The sequence below is a fragment of the Notechis scutatus genome, chromosome 1 (assembly GCF_049901735.1).
Source record: "Notechis scutatus isolate UNSWTSFEM ecotype Mainland chromosome 1, rNotScu1.2, whole genome shotgun sequence".
NCBI lineage: Eukaryota > Metazoa > Chordata > Lepidosauria > Squamata > Elapidae > Notechis > Notechis scutatus.
This window is the reverse complement of record NC_142009.1, coordinates 242,956,656-242,970,920: the sequence shown is the minus strand read 5'-3', so window position 1 is coordinate 242,970,920 and position 14,265 is coordinate 242,956,656. Positions and strand designations below refer to the sequence as shown.

At 40.8% G+C, this 14,265-nt stretch overlaps 1 protein-coding gene across 1 annotated transcript; it reads right to left on the bottom strand.

Moving 5' to 3' along the window:
• Positions 1 to 7,858: 7,858 nt before the first annotated feature.
• On the bottom strand, positions 7,859 to 11,017 carry KCNJ11 (potassium inwardly rectifying channel subfamily J member 11). The gene is made up of 2 exons (XM_087950899.1): positions 8,895 to 11,017; positions 7,859 to 8,264 (listed from the first exon to the last, which is right to left on the bottom strand). Exon 1 carries the CDS (start codon positions 10,827 to 10,829, stop codon positions 9,603 to 9,605), a length of 1,227 nt encoding a protein of 408 aa, XP_087807025.1. The 5' UTR covers positions 10,830 to 11,017; the 3' UTR covers positions 7,859 to 8,264; positions 8,895 to 9,602.
• Positions 11,018 to 14,265: the final 3,248 nt, after the last annotated feature.

The window sequence follows — 14,265 nt, the reverse complement described above, 5'->3', positions numbered from 1 at the left end:
TATTAGTGTATAATTTAATAATAAATAATCAAAAGAGAAATATATTTTTAAAAAGTTAAATTATTGTAATAGCTCCACACTGAAATGTGTTTGAATATTAGTAGCTCGGGTTGGCAGTTGGGCTGTTGGTTTGAGCTCCAAGCTTGGCAATTTGGTTGCGAACTTTTCATCACCATTTGGGGAGACATTGTCAGTGCGCTTTGATTTGTGCTTGTCTGTCAGAACACTGGCCTTTAAATACCTTTTTATCTGATGCAAATCAGCGTGGATGCTGTTTGTTCGGCTATTTCTCAGTTACGGTCTGATTTCGGACCGTTTGATTGGATGGCTGTTGTTACTGAGGCACGGTCTTTGGTTTTAAGTACCATCTGTGTGATGTAAATTTGTTGTTGTTTGTTTGGATACTTCTGAGTCATAGTTTGGTTTTAGACTGTTTGATTGGCTGCTGGTGGTTGTTGAAGTGTGGTCTGATTTCTTGTGAAAAAATAGCTCCACACTGTTTTTATCGGAAGTTATTTCAGTTTAAGAATGCAAAATAATGACACACCCCTATTAAAAATTAAGTTCTCCGAAACCCATCAGGCTCTCTTTCATCTCTTTTAGTCCCATATTTCAGAAACAGCCTACAAAAAAAATCCTGAATAAAGAATTTAAATAGATTACAGTACCTAAACTTATGGTCCATTTGGTGCTTCAAAAACCAAGAAAGAAAGGGAGGGAGGGAGGGAGGGAAGGAAGGAAGAAAGGAAGGAAGGAAGGAAGGAAGGAAATAGGCAGCTAAGAAATCTGCAGTGTGGAAAAAAATGAAGTTTTTGATTTGGCATTAGTTTTATTTACATATCAAATTTATATGGCTGCCCATCTCACAAAAATTACTCTTTAATGGAATTCTATATACAGCTATCAAAATTCTGCATATTATCTGATTAGGAGTTGCAGATACTTTGAATCAATCATCCATGCTAGCATTGCCTATCAGAACTCTTCCAATCCAATCACCCTGCTAGGGCTATAGTGACTTTAAAAACAGACATAGAAAGAACACCCTGCTAGGAAGTGTTTACACACGTAAGAAATCTATGCTCCTGAAGTGATTCCTCATTAAGCTGAAGAGCCACAAACTGAACTTGATGTTCTGTCTTATATTAGCCATAATCTGGGATAGGACACATACTTTTGTGTTACATAACCCCTTCTTGCCACATAATCATAAATAGTACAGCATCATTTGCTGCACAGTAACTGAAATGTCTAAACACCATTTCAAATTTGCAGGCTTGTCTTCTCATTAATTGAAATGCAAGGACTGCTTCAGAACTGGGACATATTTAATCATGGATTTAATTTAAACAAACCGGCATTAGTTCAGTCCCTCTTCAGGATATCCCTGTGTTCTGCCCAATCTCAAGTCATCTTCCCAGTTTCCCTCCCCCACTCCAGGTATGAAATAAAGAGGCAGTGGGGCTACAAGAAGGCACAAGCAACACATTGCAAAGAAAATCAAATTGTTCAAATGTGGTACAGATGAAGGAACCTGAGAAGTACAACTTGTCATATGAGCTGGTTACTAAGACAAAGCCAAGCAAATCCCCTTATAGCTTAACGTCCCTAGTGAATCCAGATATTGTGATTACTAACTCAAGTTTTATAGTATAGTGTGTTCTGTGAATCTAGCCATTGTGGCTTGTTCAAGCAACCACGATTAAAAGAACCCACTGGTTAAAGCAATGTGTGAATTCAGCGCCACCCAAAACCTGGTTCTTTTGACTTTCTCTTTTCCAGAGAAGTTTTCTTGAATTATTAGTTTCAACCAGCTTAGGACGGTCTGCTTGCTTGCTTACTTATTTACTCATTTATTTTTAAGAATTATAAGGCTGTCCAATTCAAAACAACGTGACTCTGGGCTGCATTCCTCTAAAAACATTATAGCTAATTTAAACTGTTTCCCCCCCTTTTAATAACATAGACTTTATCCTTGAGAATAGATTTTGGTCAGGCATAATGGGAGTTGCAGCTGAAGAGATCAAGGAGATGCCAAGCTACACAAGGTTGCAGTAATGGGATACTGTAGGTAGAGTCTGCTGAGCTCCATGTTCTGAGTAGGGGTGAAGCTATCAGGGAGTGGAGTGGATTGGGCCACCCATTCTTTTTCTTACCTTCTTTGTTTCTCTGATCGCTTCTGTCTTTCAAGGCTGAAGGAAAAGCTTTTCCAGCAGATCAGGATGAGCTGCAGGTGATGTGAAGTATTGCTACTCTGCAATATTTCATACTGAGAAAAAGAATTCACAATGGAAGGTGACAGACTGGGAATCCAATTATATAAAATATCCACGTGGTGATTTCTGAGGAGCAATTATTTTTTGCTTTGCTATTGGAAATTAGTCAGTTTAATGGTGAATGAAGGAGTTTAGTCAAGTTTAAATTTAAAAGTTTAATGAAGGAGGTGGGAGTTTTAGGATTATTTTCCTCAAGCTCCTTACTCATTCACATGTGCTTGTTTATTCCACCTTAGTCGTGATGTGACTCAGAAGCACATCAAGAGACAGCTGCTGGAATGCCTCCTGTGTGGCGAGGGCTCCTCTGAGAGAGGCCATGTCTTTAGGACATACCAAAGTGTTTATTCACTTACGCAGCTCTGCTCCTATTACACCAACTCTGGATTCTTTGCATTTCAAACCCATGAAGTGACAAGGGACAGTCAAGCCTGTGGCCTTCTAACGTGTGCTACCTTTAACAGAAGCAAAATATAAACAAGAAAATTTACCTTGGCTGAGGCAAATAAACTGGGCATCTCATCTTCTATTATTTGTGTTAACATTTCAGTCAGTTCTTTCTCCCTGGACTAAACTGTCCGCTCTTTCTCATGTGGCTGTTATTGTGTCGCATAAACTTGATGCAGAAGGATCATGCTCTCAATGTTCTACCTAGTAAGGAAGCACCACGTTCGGTTCTTATTGTTCACATATCCTTGCAGCTTCTTCAGGAATTGTCCACTGAACAGATTGGCCATGGTGAGAGAACACCCACTTGATGAAGATCTCCCCCAACCATAGATTAGAAGAGTTCCCACTGCAATTCTCTGCCTCTGAGTTTAGCCAGAAACTCACACAATAACTAACAAGTGAGAACAACAGAGATGCTATTGTGCGAGATCCCTCCCTCTCTTCAGTTCTAAGCGTACAAGTTGTTATCTTACAGCCTGTCAGGCTTCCCTATTATGGGACATCAGCTGTGCTGAACTTCCAAATATGGGATGGTTTCTGGATTCCTGCATGGCAAACCAGGTACTTACATGTTTCAGGCTCTACCTTATTCAGCCCAGGAGGAAGTTTCAACCATGCATCCCTCTCCATTCTGAAGCTTTCTGGATATGCTGAACTACAATCCCAAAAATTCAATGTGCTCAGACTGGTGTGGAATGATGGGAGGTGTAATCCAATAGGCCTGGAGGATTCTAGGTTGGGGAAGGCTGATTTCAACCTTAATGGGCATACTGTGCCAGAATGTAATGGTCTTTCTCCAGGCAAAACTGAATCAGTGGGTGGTGCTGTCACTAAGAAAGAAGGCTGGTCTGGATCCAGTCCCCTACACTCCAGACAGATTAGAACTGTCCAAATGGATACATACACTTGATCAACTCCTTGGCACTGTCTTAGGTGTTAGATTTCTTTAAAAAAAAAACCAAACCAAACTGCTGCTATAACCTTTTGCATTGCAAGACAGACTTGTATGATTTACTTTCAAGGGAATGGATGAGTGCAGCATGATGACCTCCTAAGGATTTATTTTTATTTTTAGGATTCAAATCCTCATTTTATTTTGACCAATTGAAAATTTATTTATTTTTTAAATTGTACATTTGCTTATATTGTGTTTCCTTATTGTCTTTTTGGTCTTGTTAATAACCCCCATTTTATTCAAAAATCATATAGAGGTTGAAAAATGCAGATTATCTGGCTAAATCTCTGACCAGAGCTGAAATGCATTATTATAGCATCCCAAACCTTTGAGCAGCCAGTCTCCAATAGAGCAGAGTCTACCTCCCCCATTGCTAAGCAGCTTTTGCATTGTTAGATATTAAATTACTATTCCCCTCCTCCCGTTATCTGTGTGTCTATGTATTGGATCCTAGTGATTGCCTGGACAAGTCACTGCAGTTTTCTTGGCAAGATTTTGTAAATGATTTGTCACTGCGTCCTTCCTAGGGTTGAGAGAGAGTATCTGGCTCAAAATAATCCAGCTGATTCTGTGCCTAGAGCAGGACTAGAACTCTCACTGGAATTCTATAGATCTCTATAGATGCAGTGGGGGTGGGGGAGTTTTCAAGTTTTCAAGACAGCACCTGGAGCCACCTAGAATAGCCCCAGAGCAAGATAGACAACACCAAACAAAAAAAATGAGAATCCTATTTCTGGAAAAATTCATTCTAAATTCTAATGATATGTGTGGACTGTTTAGGAAATAAAACTATTGTTCTGAAAAGCATTACCTTTTTTTAAAAAAAGACTTCTTCTTTGAAATTGAAATGAATACAATGTCATTTTATCCAAAATTCAACAAATAGCTCATATTTCTGTTTTTGTTACCATTTTTATTTCCTGCCCAATGCCTTGAAGGAATGCACTTGGCATTAGGCCCCTGTGTATTTGAATCTGAGCCATGTTTCAATGTCCTTGGCCAGCCAAGATTATAATTTATAACGTTTGTATTGATTTTCTAATTGATTTAACAAGTCATTAAGGCAAAAACAATTCCTTCATTCCCTCTGAGATCTATTGTTTAGGAATGAGCAATATTTCATAGCATTCATCCCACTTTTCCACATGGCAGGTGATTCCTGAATTTAGGAAATTCTCCAAACTCTGGGAATTAATAGGAGTTGGCTTGGAGTCTGGAGGAGCTTTGAATCTCTCAGTTGAGGAGAAACATAGGTTAGTTATTTGCTGGGCACATGCTCTAAGATGCAAGTTCTGCTCCATGGTGAAACATAGTTGGCTGGGTAACTGTGAACCAGACTTTCTTTCTCAACCCTAGTTTCTGAAATCCACTAAACCAGTGGTCCCCACCTTTTTATGCCGCGGCCCGGTGTCAGCTGAGGCGCCCGCCATCTTGTTTGATGAAAAAGTGGCTTCCGTGAGCTTTCTACCCGAAAAGCTCACGGAAGCACTTTTTCCATCAAAGGGGGGGGAGATGGCGGCGCCCAGCAAAACATCAGCGGCCCGGAGGATTTGTTCCACGGACTGGTGGTTGGGGACCCCTGCACTAAACCACATTGAACCAAGATGGTAGATTACATTTATAATGTTCACTGAAGCGATCTTAATCCTGAAGTGGATTGATTAGATTGATCCTCATTCTCTCTCACACATATATATGTTATCTACATTCTGTACAATGGGATTAATATTTATTTATTATGTTTTCATATCTTTGGACTCAGAAAATTACTCCCAGCAGTTACACCATAAAAACAGAAAAAAAATCCAAACTATTTCAAAAAACTAAATTTAGATCGGATTTAAATTTTAGATTCAAAACAACCACAAGGATGAAGTGCTCTATATAAGCTATTCTCAATCATTATTTCTGCTCTTTTTTGTTGAACAGTTCTGGCTTTAGAACTAACGCCTCAAAGTTGTTGGGATTCCTAGAAGAACAGATATAAAGATACCCCATTGATAACAGTACAAAGCTATTTTGAATTTAAACTAATATTGATCCCATGTCAACCAAATCAGTTTTAATAGAGCGGGTGATAGCATTTCTTCATTATCCACAGAACTGTCAACAGGGAAAAGTGCAAACATTTGTTCTCTGCTGCCCAGATGATGAGACTAGATGGCTTGGGCTTTTCTTATAGTAGTAGAAGTTGAAGACTAGGAGAAACCTTGTGATGGAATAAAGACAATAATGGAGTCACAAAGAGAGGCTTGGAGTTCAAAACAGAATCTAAGCAATCATTTGTTGGGAAGCTCTGAATGTCCTATCCCGTTTGGAATAGAAATCCTCCAAGCCATGTCCATTTGATAATTAGTAGGTTTTGATCTCATTCTAATTAAAAGTGCAAGATTAAGAATAGAAGAGTAGCTAGGAAAAAAGTGACCATCTTACACAGAACTGGAAGTATAGATGTGCATCCTAAATTTGTAAGCGACCAAACCATGATTTGAATGTATGTTAAAGAAAAATGTATGTTAAGTGAACAAATGCAATCACAATCTTAACTATAGAAGATCCCCTCATATAGTTTCAAGGTAGAATATGTCAGTGAAGATTCTCAGTCCTCCAAGTAGAATTGCCTGGAAGTTTAGTCATGGCAACAGGACTTCTTCTCTTTTGGGGTTTGAAACGTTTCGCTGCTTATCCAAGTAGCTTCTTCGGTCTTTCATGGTAGAAATTTTGCGTAAGAAATTTGCCACATGAAAGCATGCAACAGATGTTGAACGTGACAGTTCCTATGACAGTTAATGAGGGGTGAAGAGAAGGAAACCACCTGCTGTACTATTTGAAGATACCATCTAACGCAGCAGCACCAGGAGCAGGTTAACAAGAGTTTGAGTGACAGCTCCGATTATTTGTTTTTGTTCTGGTGAAGGTGGAGCAGTACTTTGAAACTCAAGCAAGCCTGGAATCAGACTTCAGAGACACCTCAGACAAAATGAAGATTAAGAACGTGCTTCAGTTTATCTCTGTCTGAAATGAAACCTCCGTAGATTTCCATGTTCCAACTGTTAGATGCTAGAAAGTCCAGGAGGCTGGTTCTGAATGATGTTCATAGTCCCCAACTACACATCTGCAAAAAAAAAAATTAATAACCCTCTGGCTGTACAAGAAGGAACACAAGGTTGTGTAAGGTGGGGTGGTGGCACCTTTTGATATATTTCCTGGGTGGAAAGATCAAAAAAACAATATAGGCCTAAGAGTGAAAAGGTTTTCCACATACAGCCGTTCTGTTCAGTTTTATTTCTGGATTGCTGCTCTTCACACTTCATCAGAGGCTGCTCTAAAGGTTCCCTGAGTTTTTGGAATTGGACAACTGCCATGCAGCAGGAAATCTCTGAAGAAGATGCTGAAGTTACTTTTACCTTTTTTTATTTAGCCTTTGAATCTTTTCCTTGGAGATTGTTTCTGAGGCCCATCTATAGTTAATTAAGATTGAAACTTCATCCTCCTGACCCCAGGAATGACTGAGAAAAGATTCATGAATGGCAACTATAAAACATGTATAGAAAATGTTTTATGAGTTGACACAGAGCTGAATTTTTCCCCAAAATAAATTGGAATGTTTTGACTTGTAACTTGCTTGTTTTCTTACTTTTTTTATATCACTATTAACTCCTGTGGCTAATTATACCTTTTAATAAAGGACAAAATAGTTACCCTCAAGATTGGCTAGTTAATTATTTAAACTATGCAATGGCTCATTCAGCCTCTAGAATAAGGGGAGTTTGCTAGAAAAAAATGTTCTTATCTTATGTGGTTTGAGATATGGAAAGGGAGGATGAGTTTAATTATCCACCTTTTATAAAATTAATTACATTAACCAAAAATTAAGTAATTCTATACAATTGTGTTCCCAAAGAAGCAGAATTAATATGTGGGCATTGCTAGAGATTGGAATTCAGAAATAAAAGCACATCTATTACCTTTTGATTAAAGTTCTCAAATTTCTTAACCACAATAAATGCAAAGTTATATATGAAACTATTTAACAATAACTAAATAGAGGCATATTGCAAAGACTGATCGGATCATCTGGGAAATTAAGAGTGCACCCTAGAACAAAAGGGCACAAATGCAGAAATTGTAAACATGACATATAAAAACAGTCAATTATACTAAACCACACACTTTAGTATTTTTTTTTTAAACAAATGCACTTTTTATTTTGGGGTTATTGGTCTATAAAATTAACATGGTTATGCCACTTTATTCCATGTTACAGACATTTCTGATTTACTGATGACATAAAAATATCGCCTTATTATTACAAGTAAAAACTAAGGCATGCAATTATAATTAAATATATACATGCTAATTTTAAATACATTAAGACTTTATCTTTGGAGTTCAGTGCATTTAGTATGCTGTTTGGTAAATAAAGTAACATCCTTTTTTGATAACATCACCATGCCTAATCCTTAACTGTATACTAGCAATAAATTATGGAATTTAATGTTTCTAACCTTTGTACATCTGTTAGATTAATTAAGTTCCTGACCTATTCTGGTAAAATGGTTAATTGCCCCCCACCTCAATATGTCCTCATTCTGTACCAATTAATATAACATATATTTATTTTATTTCTAGCATGCTTTCACTCCAAAGAGACAAGGCAGCACAGATAGAACTCAATGAGGTAGGTATGGCTACAGCAAAAGTCACTGGCCCAGGGTTAGCAGGGAGTTTCATGGTTGAGTAGAATTTGAATCTTGGTTCTCCCTCATCCAGGTCCAACATTGCAGGGTTTTTAAAAAACCATCAATTAAAATAAATAAAATTTGATGCAAGCTTATTAAATGATGTCATTTGATAGAGATGAGAATTCACATGACAGCTAGGATCACATATGTCAACCCTACTGCTTCTATTTGTCGGTGAATATTATTGGAACTGAAAATCAAGGCAACGAGGAAGATCAAACCAGTTGGTTACCCAGTAGTCTTTCCTTAAAAATATCCATATTTTTTCAAATGTTATCCTTTTTCAAAAAGTTGGAAAGATCAATTTTCAGTTATAACATTCATACAGAAGGAGCTACTCCTGCAGTTAAGTTACATAAAAGTGCCCCACATTAATTTAATATTATTCATACAAATAATATACAGTGTTTAATTTTACAGTAAAAAGATTGGGATAGCAGCAAAGGGTGACTAATGACACTCTAAACCCACTGAAGTTAAAATCCTGTATTCACTGATTTAAAAATAAGCCCTCCTGAACTCGGTGGAACTTACTTTTGAGTAGATCTGGATAGGATTGTACTACTCAGAAATTCATTTTTTTTCTTTTGCAGATCACAACTGTGACTGCTTTCCCTCCTAATTATCCAATTTTTAAAAAAATCTTTTTTCCCCTTATATCCTAACACAACATGTGGAATTAACTTTATTATATCATCTATTGCATATCCATAAGCCAACATACCTCCTAATCCACTGGCAATAAAAGAAAGCATGCAGTTATCATTTATGAATTGAATCAATACATTTATTCATTCAGTATAGCATCGCCACCTCAATGGGCACCCTTGCGCCTATACTGTCTTTTCGTAAGTGTAAATAGCTGATTACAGTATAAGTGCCTCTTCATTGTGGAAAAAAACTAATTCAATCCCAAACATAGAAAATAATTTCTCAAGAAGAAAAAAAAAGAGATGTCTATCTTTTTGAGAGGTTTACCTATCTCAAGTGCAAATACAGTACAGAAGAAAGCTTTATGCACACTCAATTTTCCGGACATTATACCCTGAGTCGTGCACTTTGTCTTGCACCACAAACATTAAATGTAGTCCACATACCGATGGAACCAACCTGAAAAATGAAACAGAGGCTGCCTCCAAGTCTCTTATGCCTGCTGTCACAGGCAAGTCCACCGAGTTGTCATAAGGTCTCCTCAGATATGGTAAATTTGGGCTTTAACCTGACAGACCTTTTCCTGATGGTGCCTTTGGGTGACAAGGATATAGTGTCCATGATACTCCGGTCTTCTTCCAGTTGCTTGGCTGTGCAGTTTGGAGTGGGCACCTTCACCGTGTTGCCAAACTTGGAATAGTCTACGGAGTATTGTCCATCCTCCTCCGTCACGATAGGCACAAACCTTTGGCCCCAAAGTATTTCATCGGCGAGGTAGGAGGTCCTGGCTTGGGTGGTGATGCCCGTGGTTTCCACCACCCCTTCAAGGATAACAATCACCTCCAGGTCCTCGTGGTGAGTGAGGCTGGTGGGGGTCACCTCGTACAGGGGGCTATTCCGGTCTATGACGTGGTAAATGATGAGCGGGGAGACCAGGAAGATGCTATTGCCTCCCACCGGGTTCTCCATCTGGATCTCGATCTGGTTGAGGGGCATCACCTCGCCCTCCTGGCTGGTGCTTTTCTTCACCACCTGCATGCGGATGGTGGCGCTGATGATCATGCTCTTGCGCAGGTCGCCCACGCGCAGCATGAAGCAGAGCTTCCCCCCGCGGAGCGCGATCACGGCGTGCTTACTGAAGATGAGCGTCTCGGCGCGGTGGTGCGCCTGCGAGGTCTTCATGAAAATGCAACCCAGCATGATGGCGTTGATCAACAGCCCCACGATGTTCTGCACGATGAGGATGAGGATGGCGACGGGGCACTCTTCCGTGACCATGCGGCCCCCGAAGCCGATGGTCACCTGCACCTCGATGGAGAAGAGGAAGGCGGAGGTGAAGGAATGGATGTCGGTTACGCAGGGCACAAAGGGGGCCGCCGCCGCCGCCGCCGCCTCCCGGTCCTCGAGGCCGGCTTGAAGGTGCAGCTGCTGGGTGTTGTGGTCCAAATCCCCGTGGGCGAAGGCGATGAGCCACCAGATCATAGCGAAGAGCAGCCAGCTGCACAGGAAGGTCATGGTGAAGATGATGAGCGTGTGGGGCCACTTCAGGTCCACCAGGGTGGTGAAGACGTCCTGCAGGAAGCGGCCCTGCTCCCGGATGTTCTTGTGCGCCACATTGCACGCCCCGTTTTTGCCCACGAACCTGGCCCGCCGCTCCCGGGTCCGGTGGCGCGTGTGATCCGGGACATCCTCGGCCAGACGGGTCAACACGTACTCCTCCGGGATGATCCCCTTCCTGGACAGCATGCTTGGCATGGGCTGCACCCTCCCACCACCAGCGACCCTCCTGCCCCGGCTACGGCCACGTGCCCGCCACCGCTGCGAGGGGGGGGGGGACGGGACGGACGCCAGCCAACGGAGCCCCAAGGCCTCTTCGCCGGCGCTCGCACTGCCCTGGCCCGACTCCCTTCTCCGCCCCGCCAGTCCCGGCGAGCGCCGTCCGCTTCCCCAACCCACCCCCGCTCCTCCAGCTGCGCACGCCAATCACAGCTCGCTTCGACTTTGGCGAGGGGGCGGCATTTCGTGACTTTCTCCTGACAGCGAAGGGCGGCAAGCCAACTAAGGGTCGTCCGGCTCTTGGAGGAAACCCCACGCGAGGAGTCGTCAGGTGGCGGCGGCGGCGGCCGCCTGGCTCGAACCGCCCGTTCTCTAATCCGAAGACAAATAGAGTCGGCAGGGGGCGCTCTCGCGCCGGGGGATCTCAGCGCGAAGGTTTCTCCCTCAGGATCAGCGCAGGCAGAACTCCTGGATGGCAGAGTGCCGCCCGCCGCTAAGAGTCGGGTGGGTTGGAGAAGGTTTTCATTCTTCCCCTCAAAATCAACCTCAGCGGCCAAACATTAGATATCTGGTCTATTAAAGGATACAGTGCACCAATAATTGGGAGGTTGCCTGCCTTTCACCTTCCCTAAGAAGGTAGAAGTGAGATTTTCTTGAATTATATTCTCCTAAAAGAAAAGATATAATCTCTGGTCGGTGAAATTGATTCACAGGTAAATACGATACTTCTATTACAGCTATTCTATTCAGACATGAAACATAAACATTGAAGTATGAATTTACTGTTGGAGTGAGAAAAAGAGGCAGGACAACAGATCTGCAATTCATCTGATTTAAGGAAATAAAAGCCCAGCTTCTTTATTGTATTATTTATACCATGGTTCTCCAACCTTTTGTCTTTCCTGGGTCACATTGAATGAAGAGGAATTGTCTTGGGCCACATATAAAATACAGGTAGTAATCGACTTACAGAAGTTCATTTAGTGACCGTTCAAAATTACAGTGGCACTGAAAAAAGTGACGTTTGTTCATGTGATCAAAATTCAGATGCTTGGCAACTGTCTCATATTAATGCAAGTTGTAGTGTCATGTGACATCTTTTGCAACCTTCTGACAAGCAAAGTCAATGGAGAAGCAGGTTACTAACTCATCAACTGCAGTGATTCATTTAACAATTTAACAAGAAACAATTTAGCAAGAAACGATTTAGCAAGAAACAATGTCTCAGCAACTGAAATTTTGGGCTCAATTGTGAATTGGAAGTTGAAGACTACCTATACACACAATAGTGTGTGTGTGTGTGTGTGTGTATGTGTAAAACATGTAGCCCATGGGTTGCGGATTGGACACATCTGTATTATACTTTTTTACAAAGTTGCATTTCATAAGAACTGCTAATTTCAGCATACTTTAGTATACAACGGCTGCACTATAAAGTTACGTTTTACAGATTGTAGTCCAAATATCCATGGCATTCCAAAGTTCCTCTGCTATTCTGTTTCTTTCTTGATAAATTTGAATAGTTTGCAGGATCATTGGAAAAAGCAAACTTGGTATGACAGATTTTAGAAAAGGATTTGAAAACATAGTGCAATGAACAGTACTGTCTTCAGACTGTGCTTTCACCTAAGCTAAGCCAAAAAGCTACTTAGAGGAGCCTTCTTAATGCTACATTGTCTCCAGTTATTTATTATTAGATTTCCCACCCACCCACCCAGTATTTTTTGGCAATACAAGGCAGCATACGTACCTAATGCTCTTCCTTCTTTAATTTGCCCACAACAACAACCCTATGAAGTAAATAGCCCAAAATCACCCAGCTGGCTTTCATGCCTAAGAAAGGACTAGAACTTCCAGTCCCCTACCAAATTGTATCTCAATGATGCGTAACCTAAATATTACACTTCCACAAATACTTCCTCTACTTAGAGTTAGTGCCTGCCTTTCCTTCAGGAACTCAAGGTGGTGACCATCATATTACCTTCTATTATTTTTCTCTGCAGCCACCATCCAGTGAGAAGTGATTCTGGGATAATACAGAATATTTACTCTTTACCCCTTGATTTCCTTCTGACAGCTTGTGTGTTTTAAAATCAGCAGCTTTTTCTCTTGCCCTTTCCATAGCTTGACAGAATCTCTACTTTATATTTTTCTGTGCTAAGCAGCGGGTGAGTTCTGACAGACCAAGTGTGTTCTTTCCCTCAGGCAGGCAGAACCTGCCCCAACATGTGCATGCTTCTTAACCAAGTTTAATATGGGGTGCAAATACAATGAAAATCTTTCTGTCACATTTAGGACATAATGTACTGTGCAGGCTGATAAAAGTGTGTATAAATAGCATAGAAATTTGTGGTCGGAAAACACAGCATTCAGGATGAATGGCTCGTGGGTCTACTGGAAAATGAGTGAACCTTGAAGTGAACTATGATATAATCTTAAAGGATAGACAATACATTTATTTGAATTGCTTCAAATAAGATTGGAAGCTGATCTTTTACTTCAGGTGTGTCGAACTCAAGGCCCGGGGGCCAGATCTGGCCTGTGGGGTGCTTAAATCTGACCTGTGGGGCCATTCTGGAAACAGCAAAGGATCGGCCCACAGTGCCTCTGCCAGCAAAAATGGAGCTTGGGAGGGCTGCATGTGGTTCTCTGAGCTCAGTTTTCACTGACAGAGGGTTGCAGGAGGCCGTCACAGCTGAAATGGAGTTTGGGAGCCCGTTTTTGCTGGCAGAGCATTCAGGCCATCATAGGTGCCCCCAACACGAGTGACGTCAAACTGGCCACTCCCACCTTGGCCCCCCAAGGTCAAACAACTTTGATGTGGCCCTCAATGAAATCAAGTTTGACACCCCTTCTTTACTTTCCTGTTTTCTTTGTTTCTTTGCTGTTTTTCTTTTAGGCTTATTTTTACTATTGCATAATACTTTTAATAAAAAATATTTTAAAACATGGATGAGTCTTCTGTCCATACTAATGGCATGTTTCTACATATTTAGGAACCATAAAGGTTTTGATAGGATTTAAAATTGAAATATAGAGATTTTAAAATAAATAAAAAGTGTGAAGACTGATATTTAATATGCCACATGATTACCAGTGGTCAATTATGCAAAACTTTGGTAAGCTGTAGTATGCATATTTGGCAATTATAATCTGTATTATTTTATTTCATGAGCTAAATTGTTAATAGGAGCTAATTGTTCAGTTTTTGGCAGATCACGTCTGCTTCTGTGTACCAGATTTTGCATTATATTTTCATTTAACTACTTTTGACCAGTACAGCGGCCAGTGGCTTGAAGTCGCAATAATTTGGGAAATTGTTTTATGTTAAAATTGTCTATTATCCTGCCAACATGTACAGGTAGTTCTCAAACTTTGTAGTTCAAAGTTACAAGGCACTGAAAAATGTGACTTA

Excerpts from the sequence above, each read along its gene's own strand:
- KCNJ11 (XM_087950899.1), bottom strand. The coding sequence starts at position 10,829 with ATGCCAAGCATGCTGTCCAGGAAGGGGATCATCCCGGAGGAGTACGTG.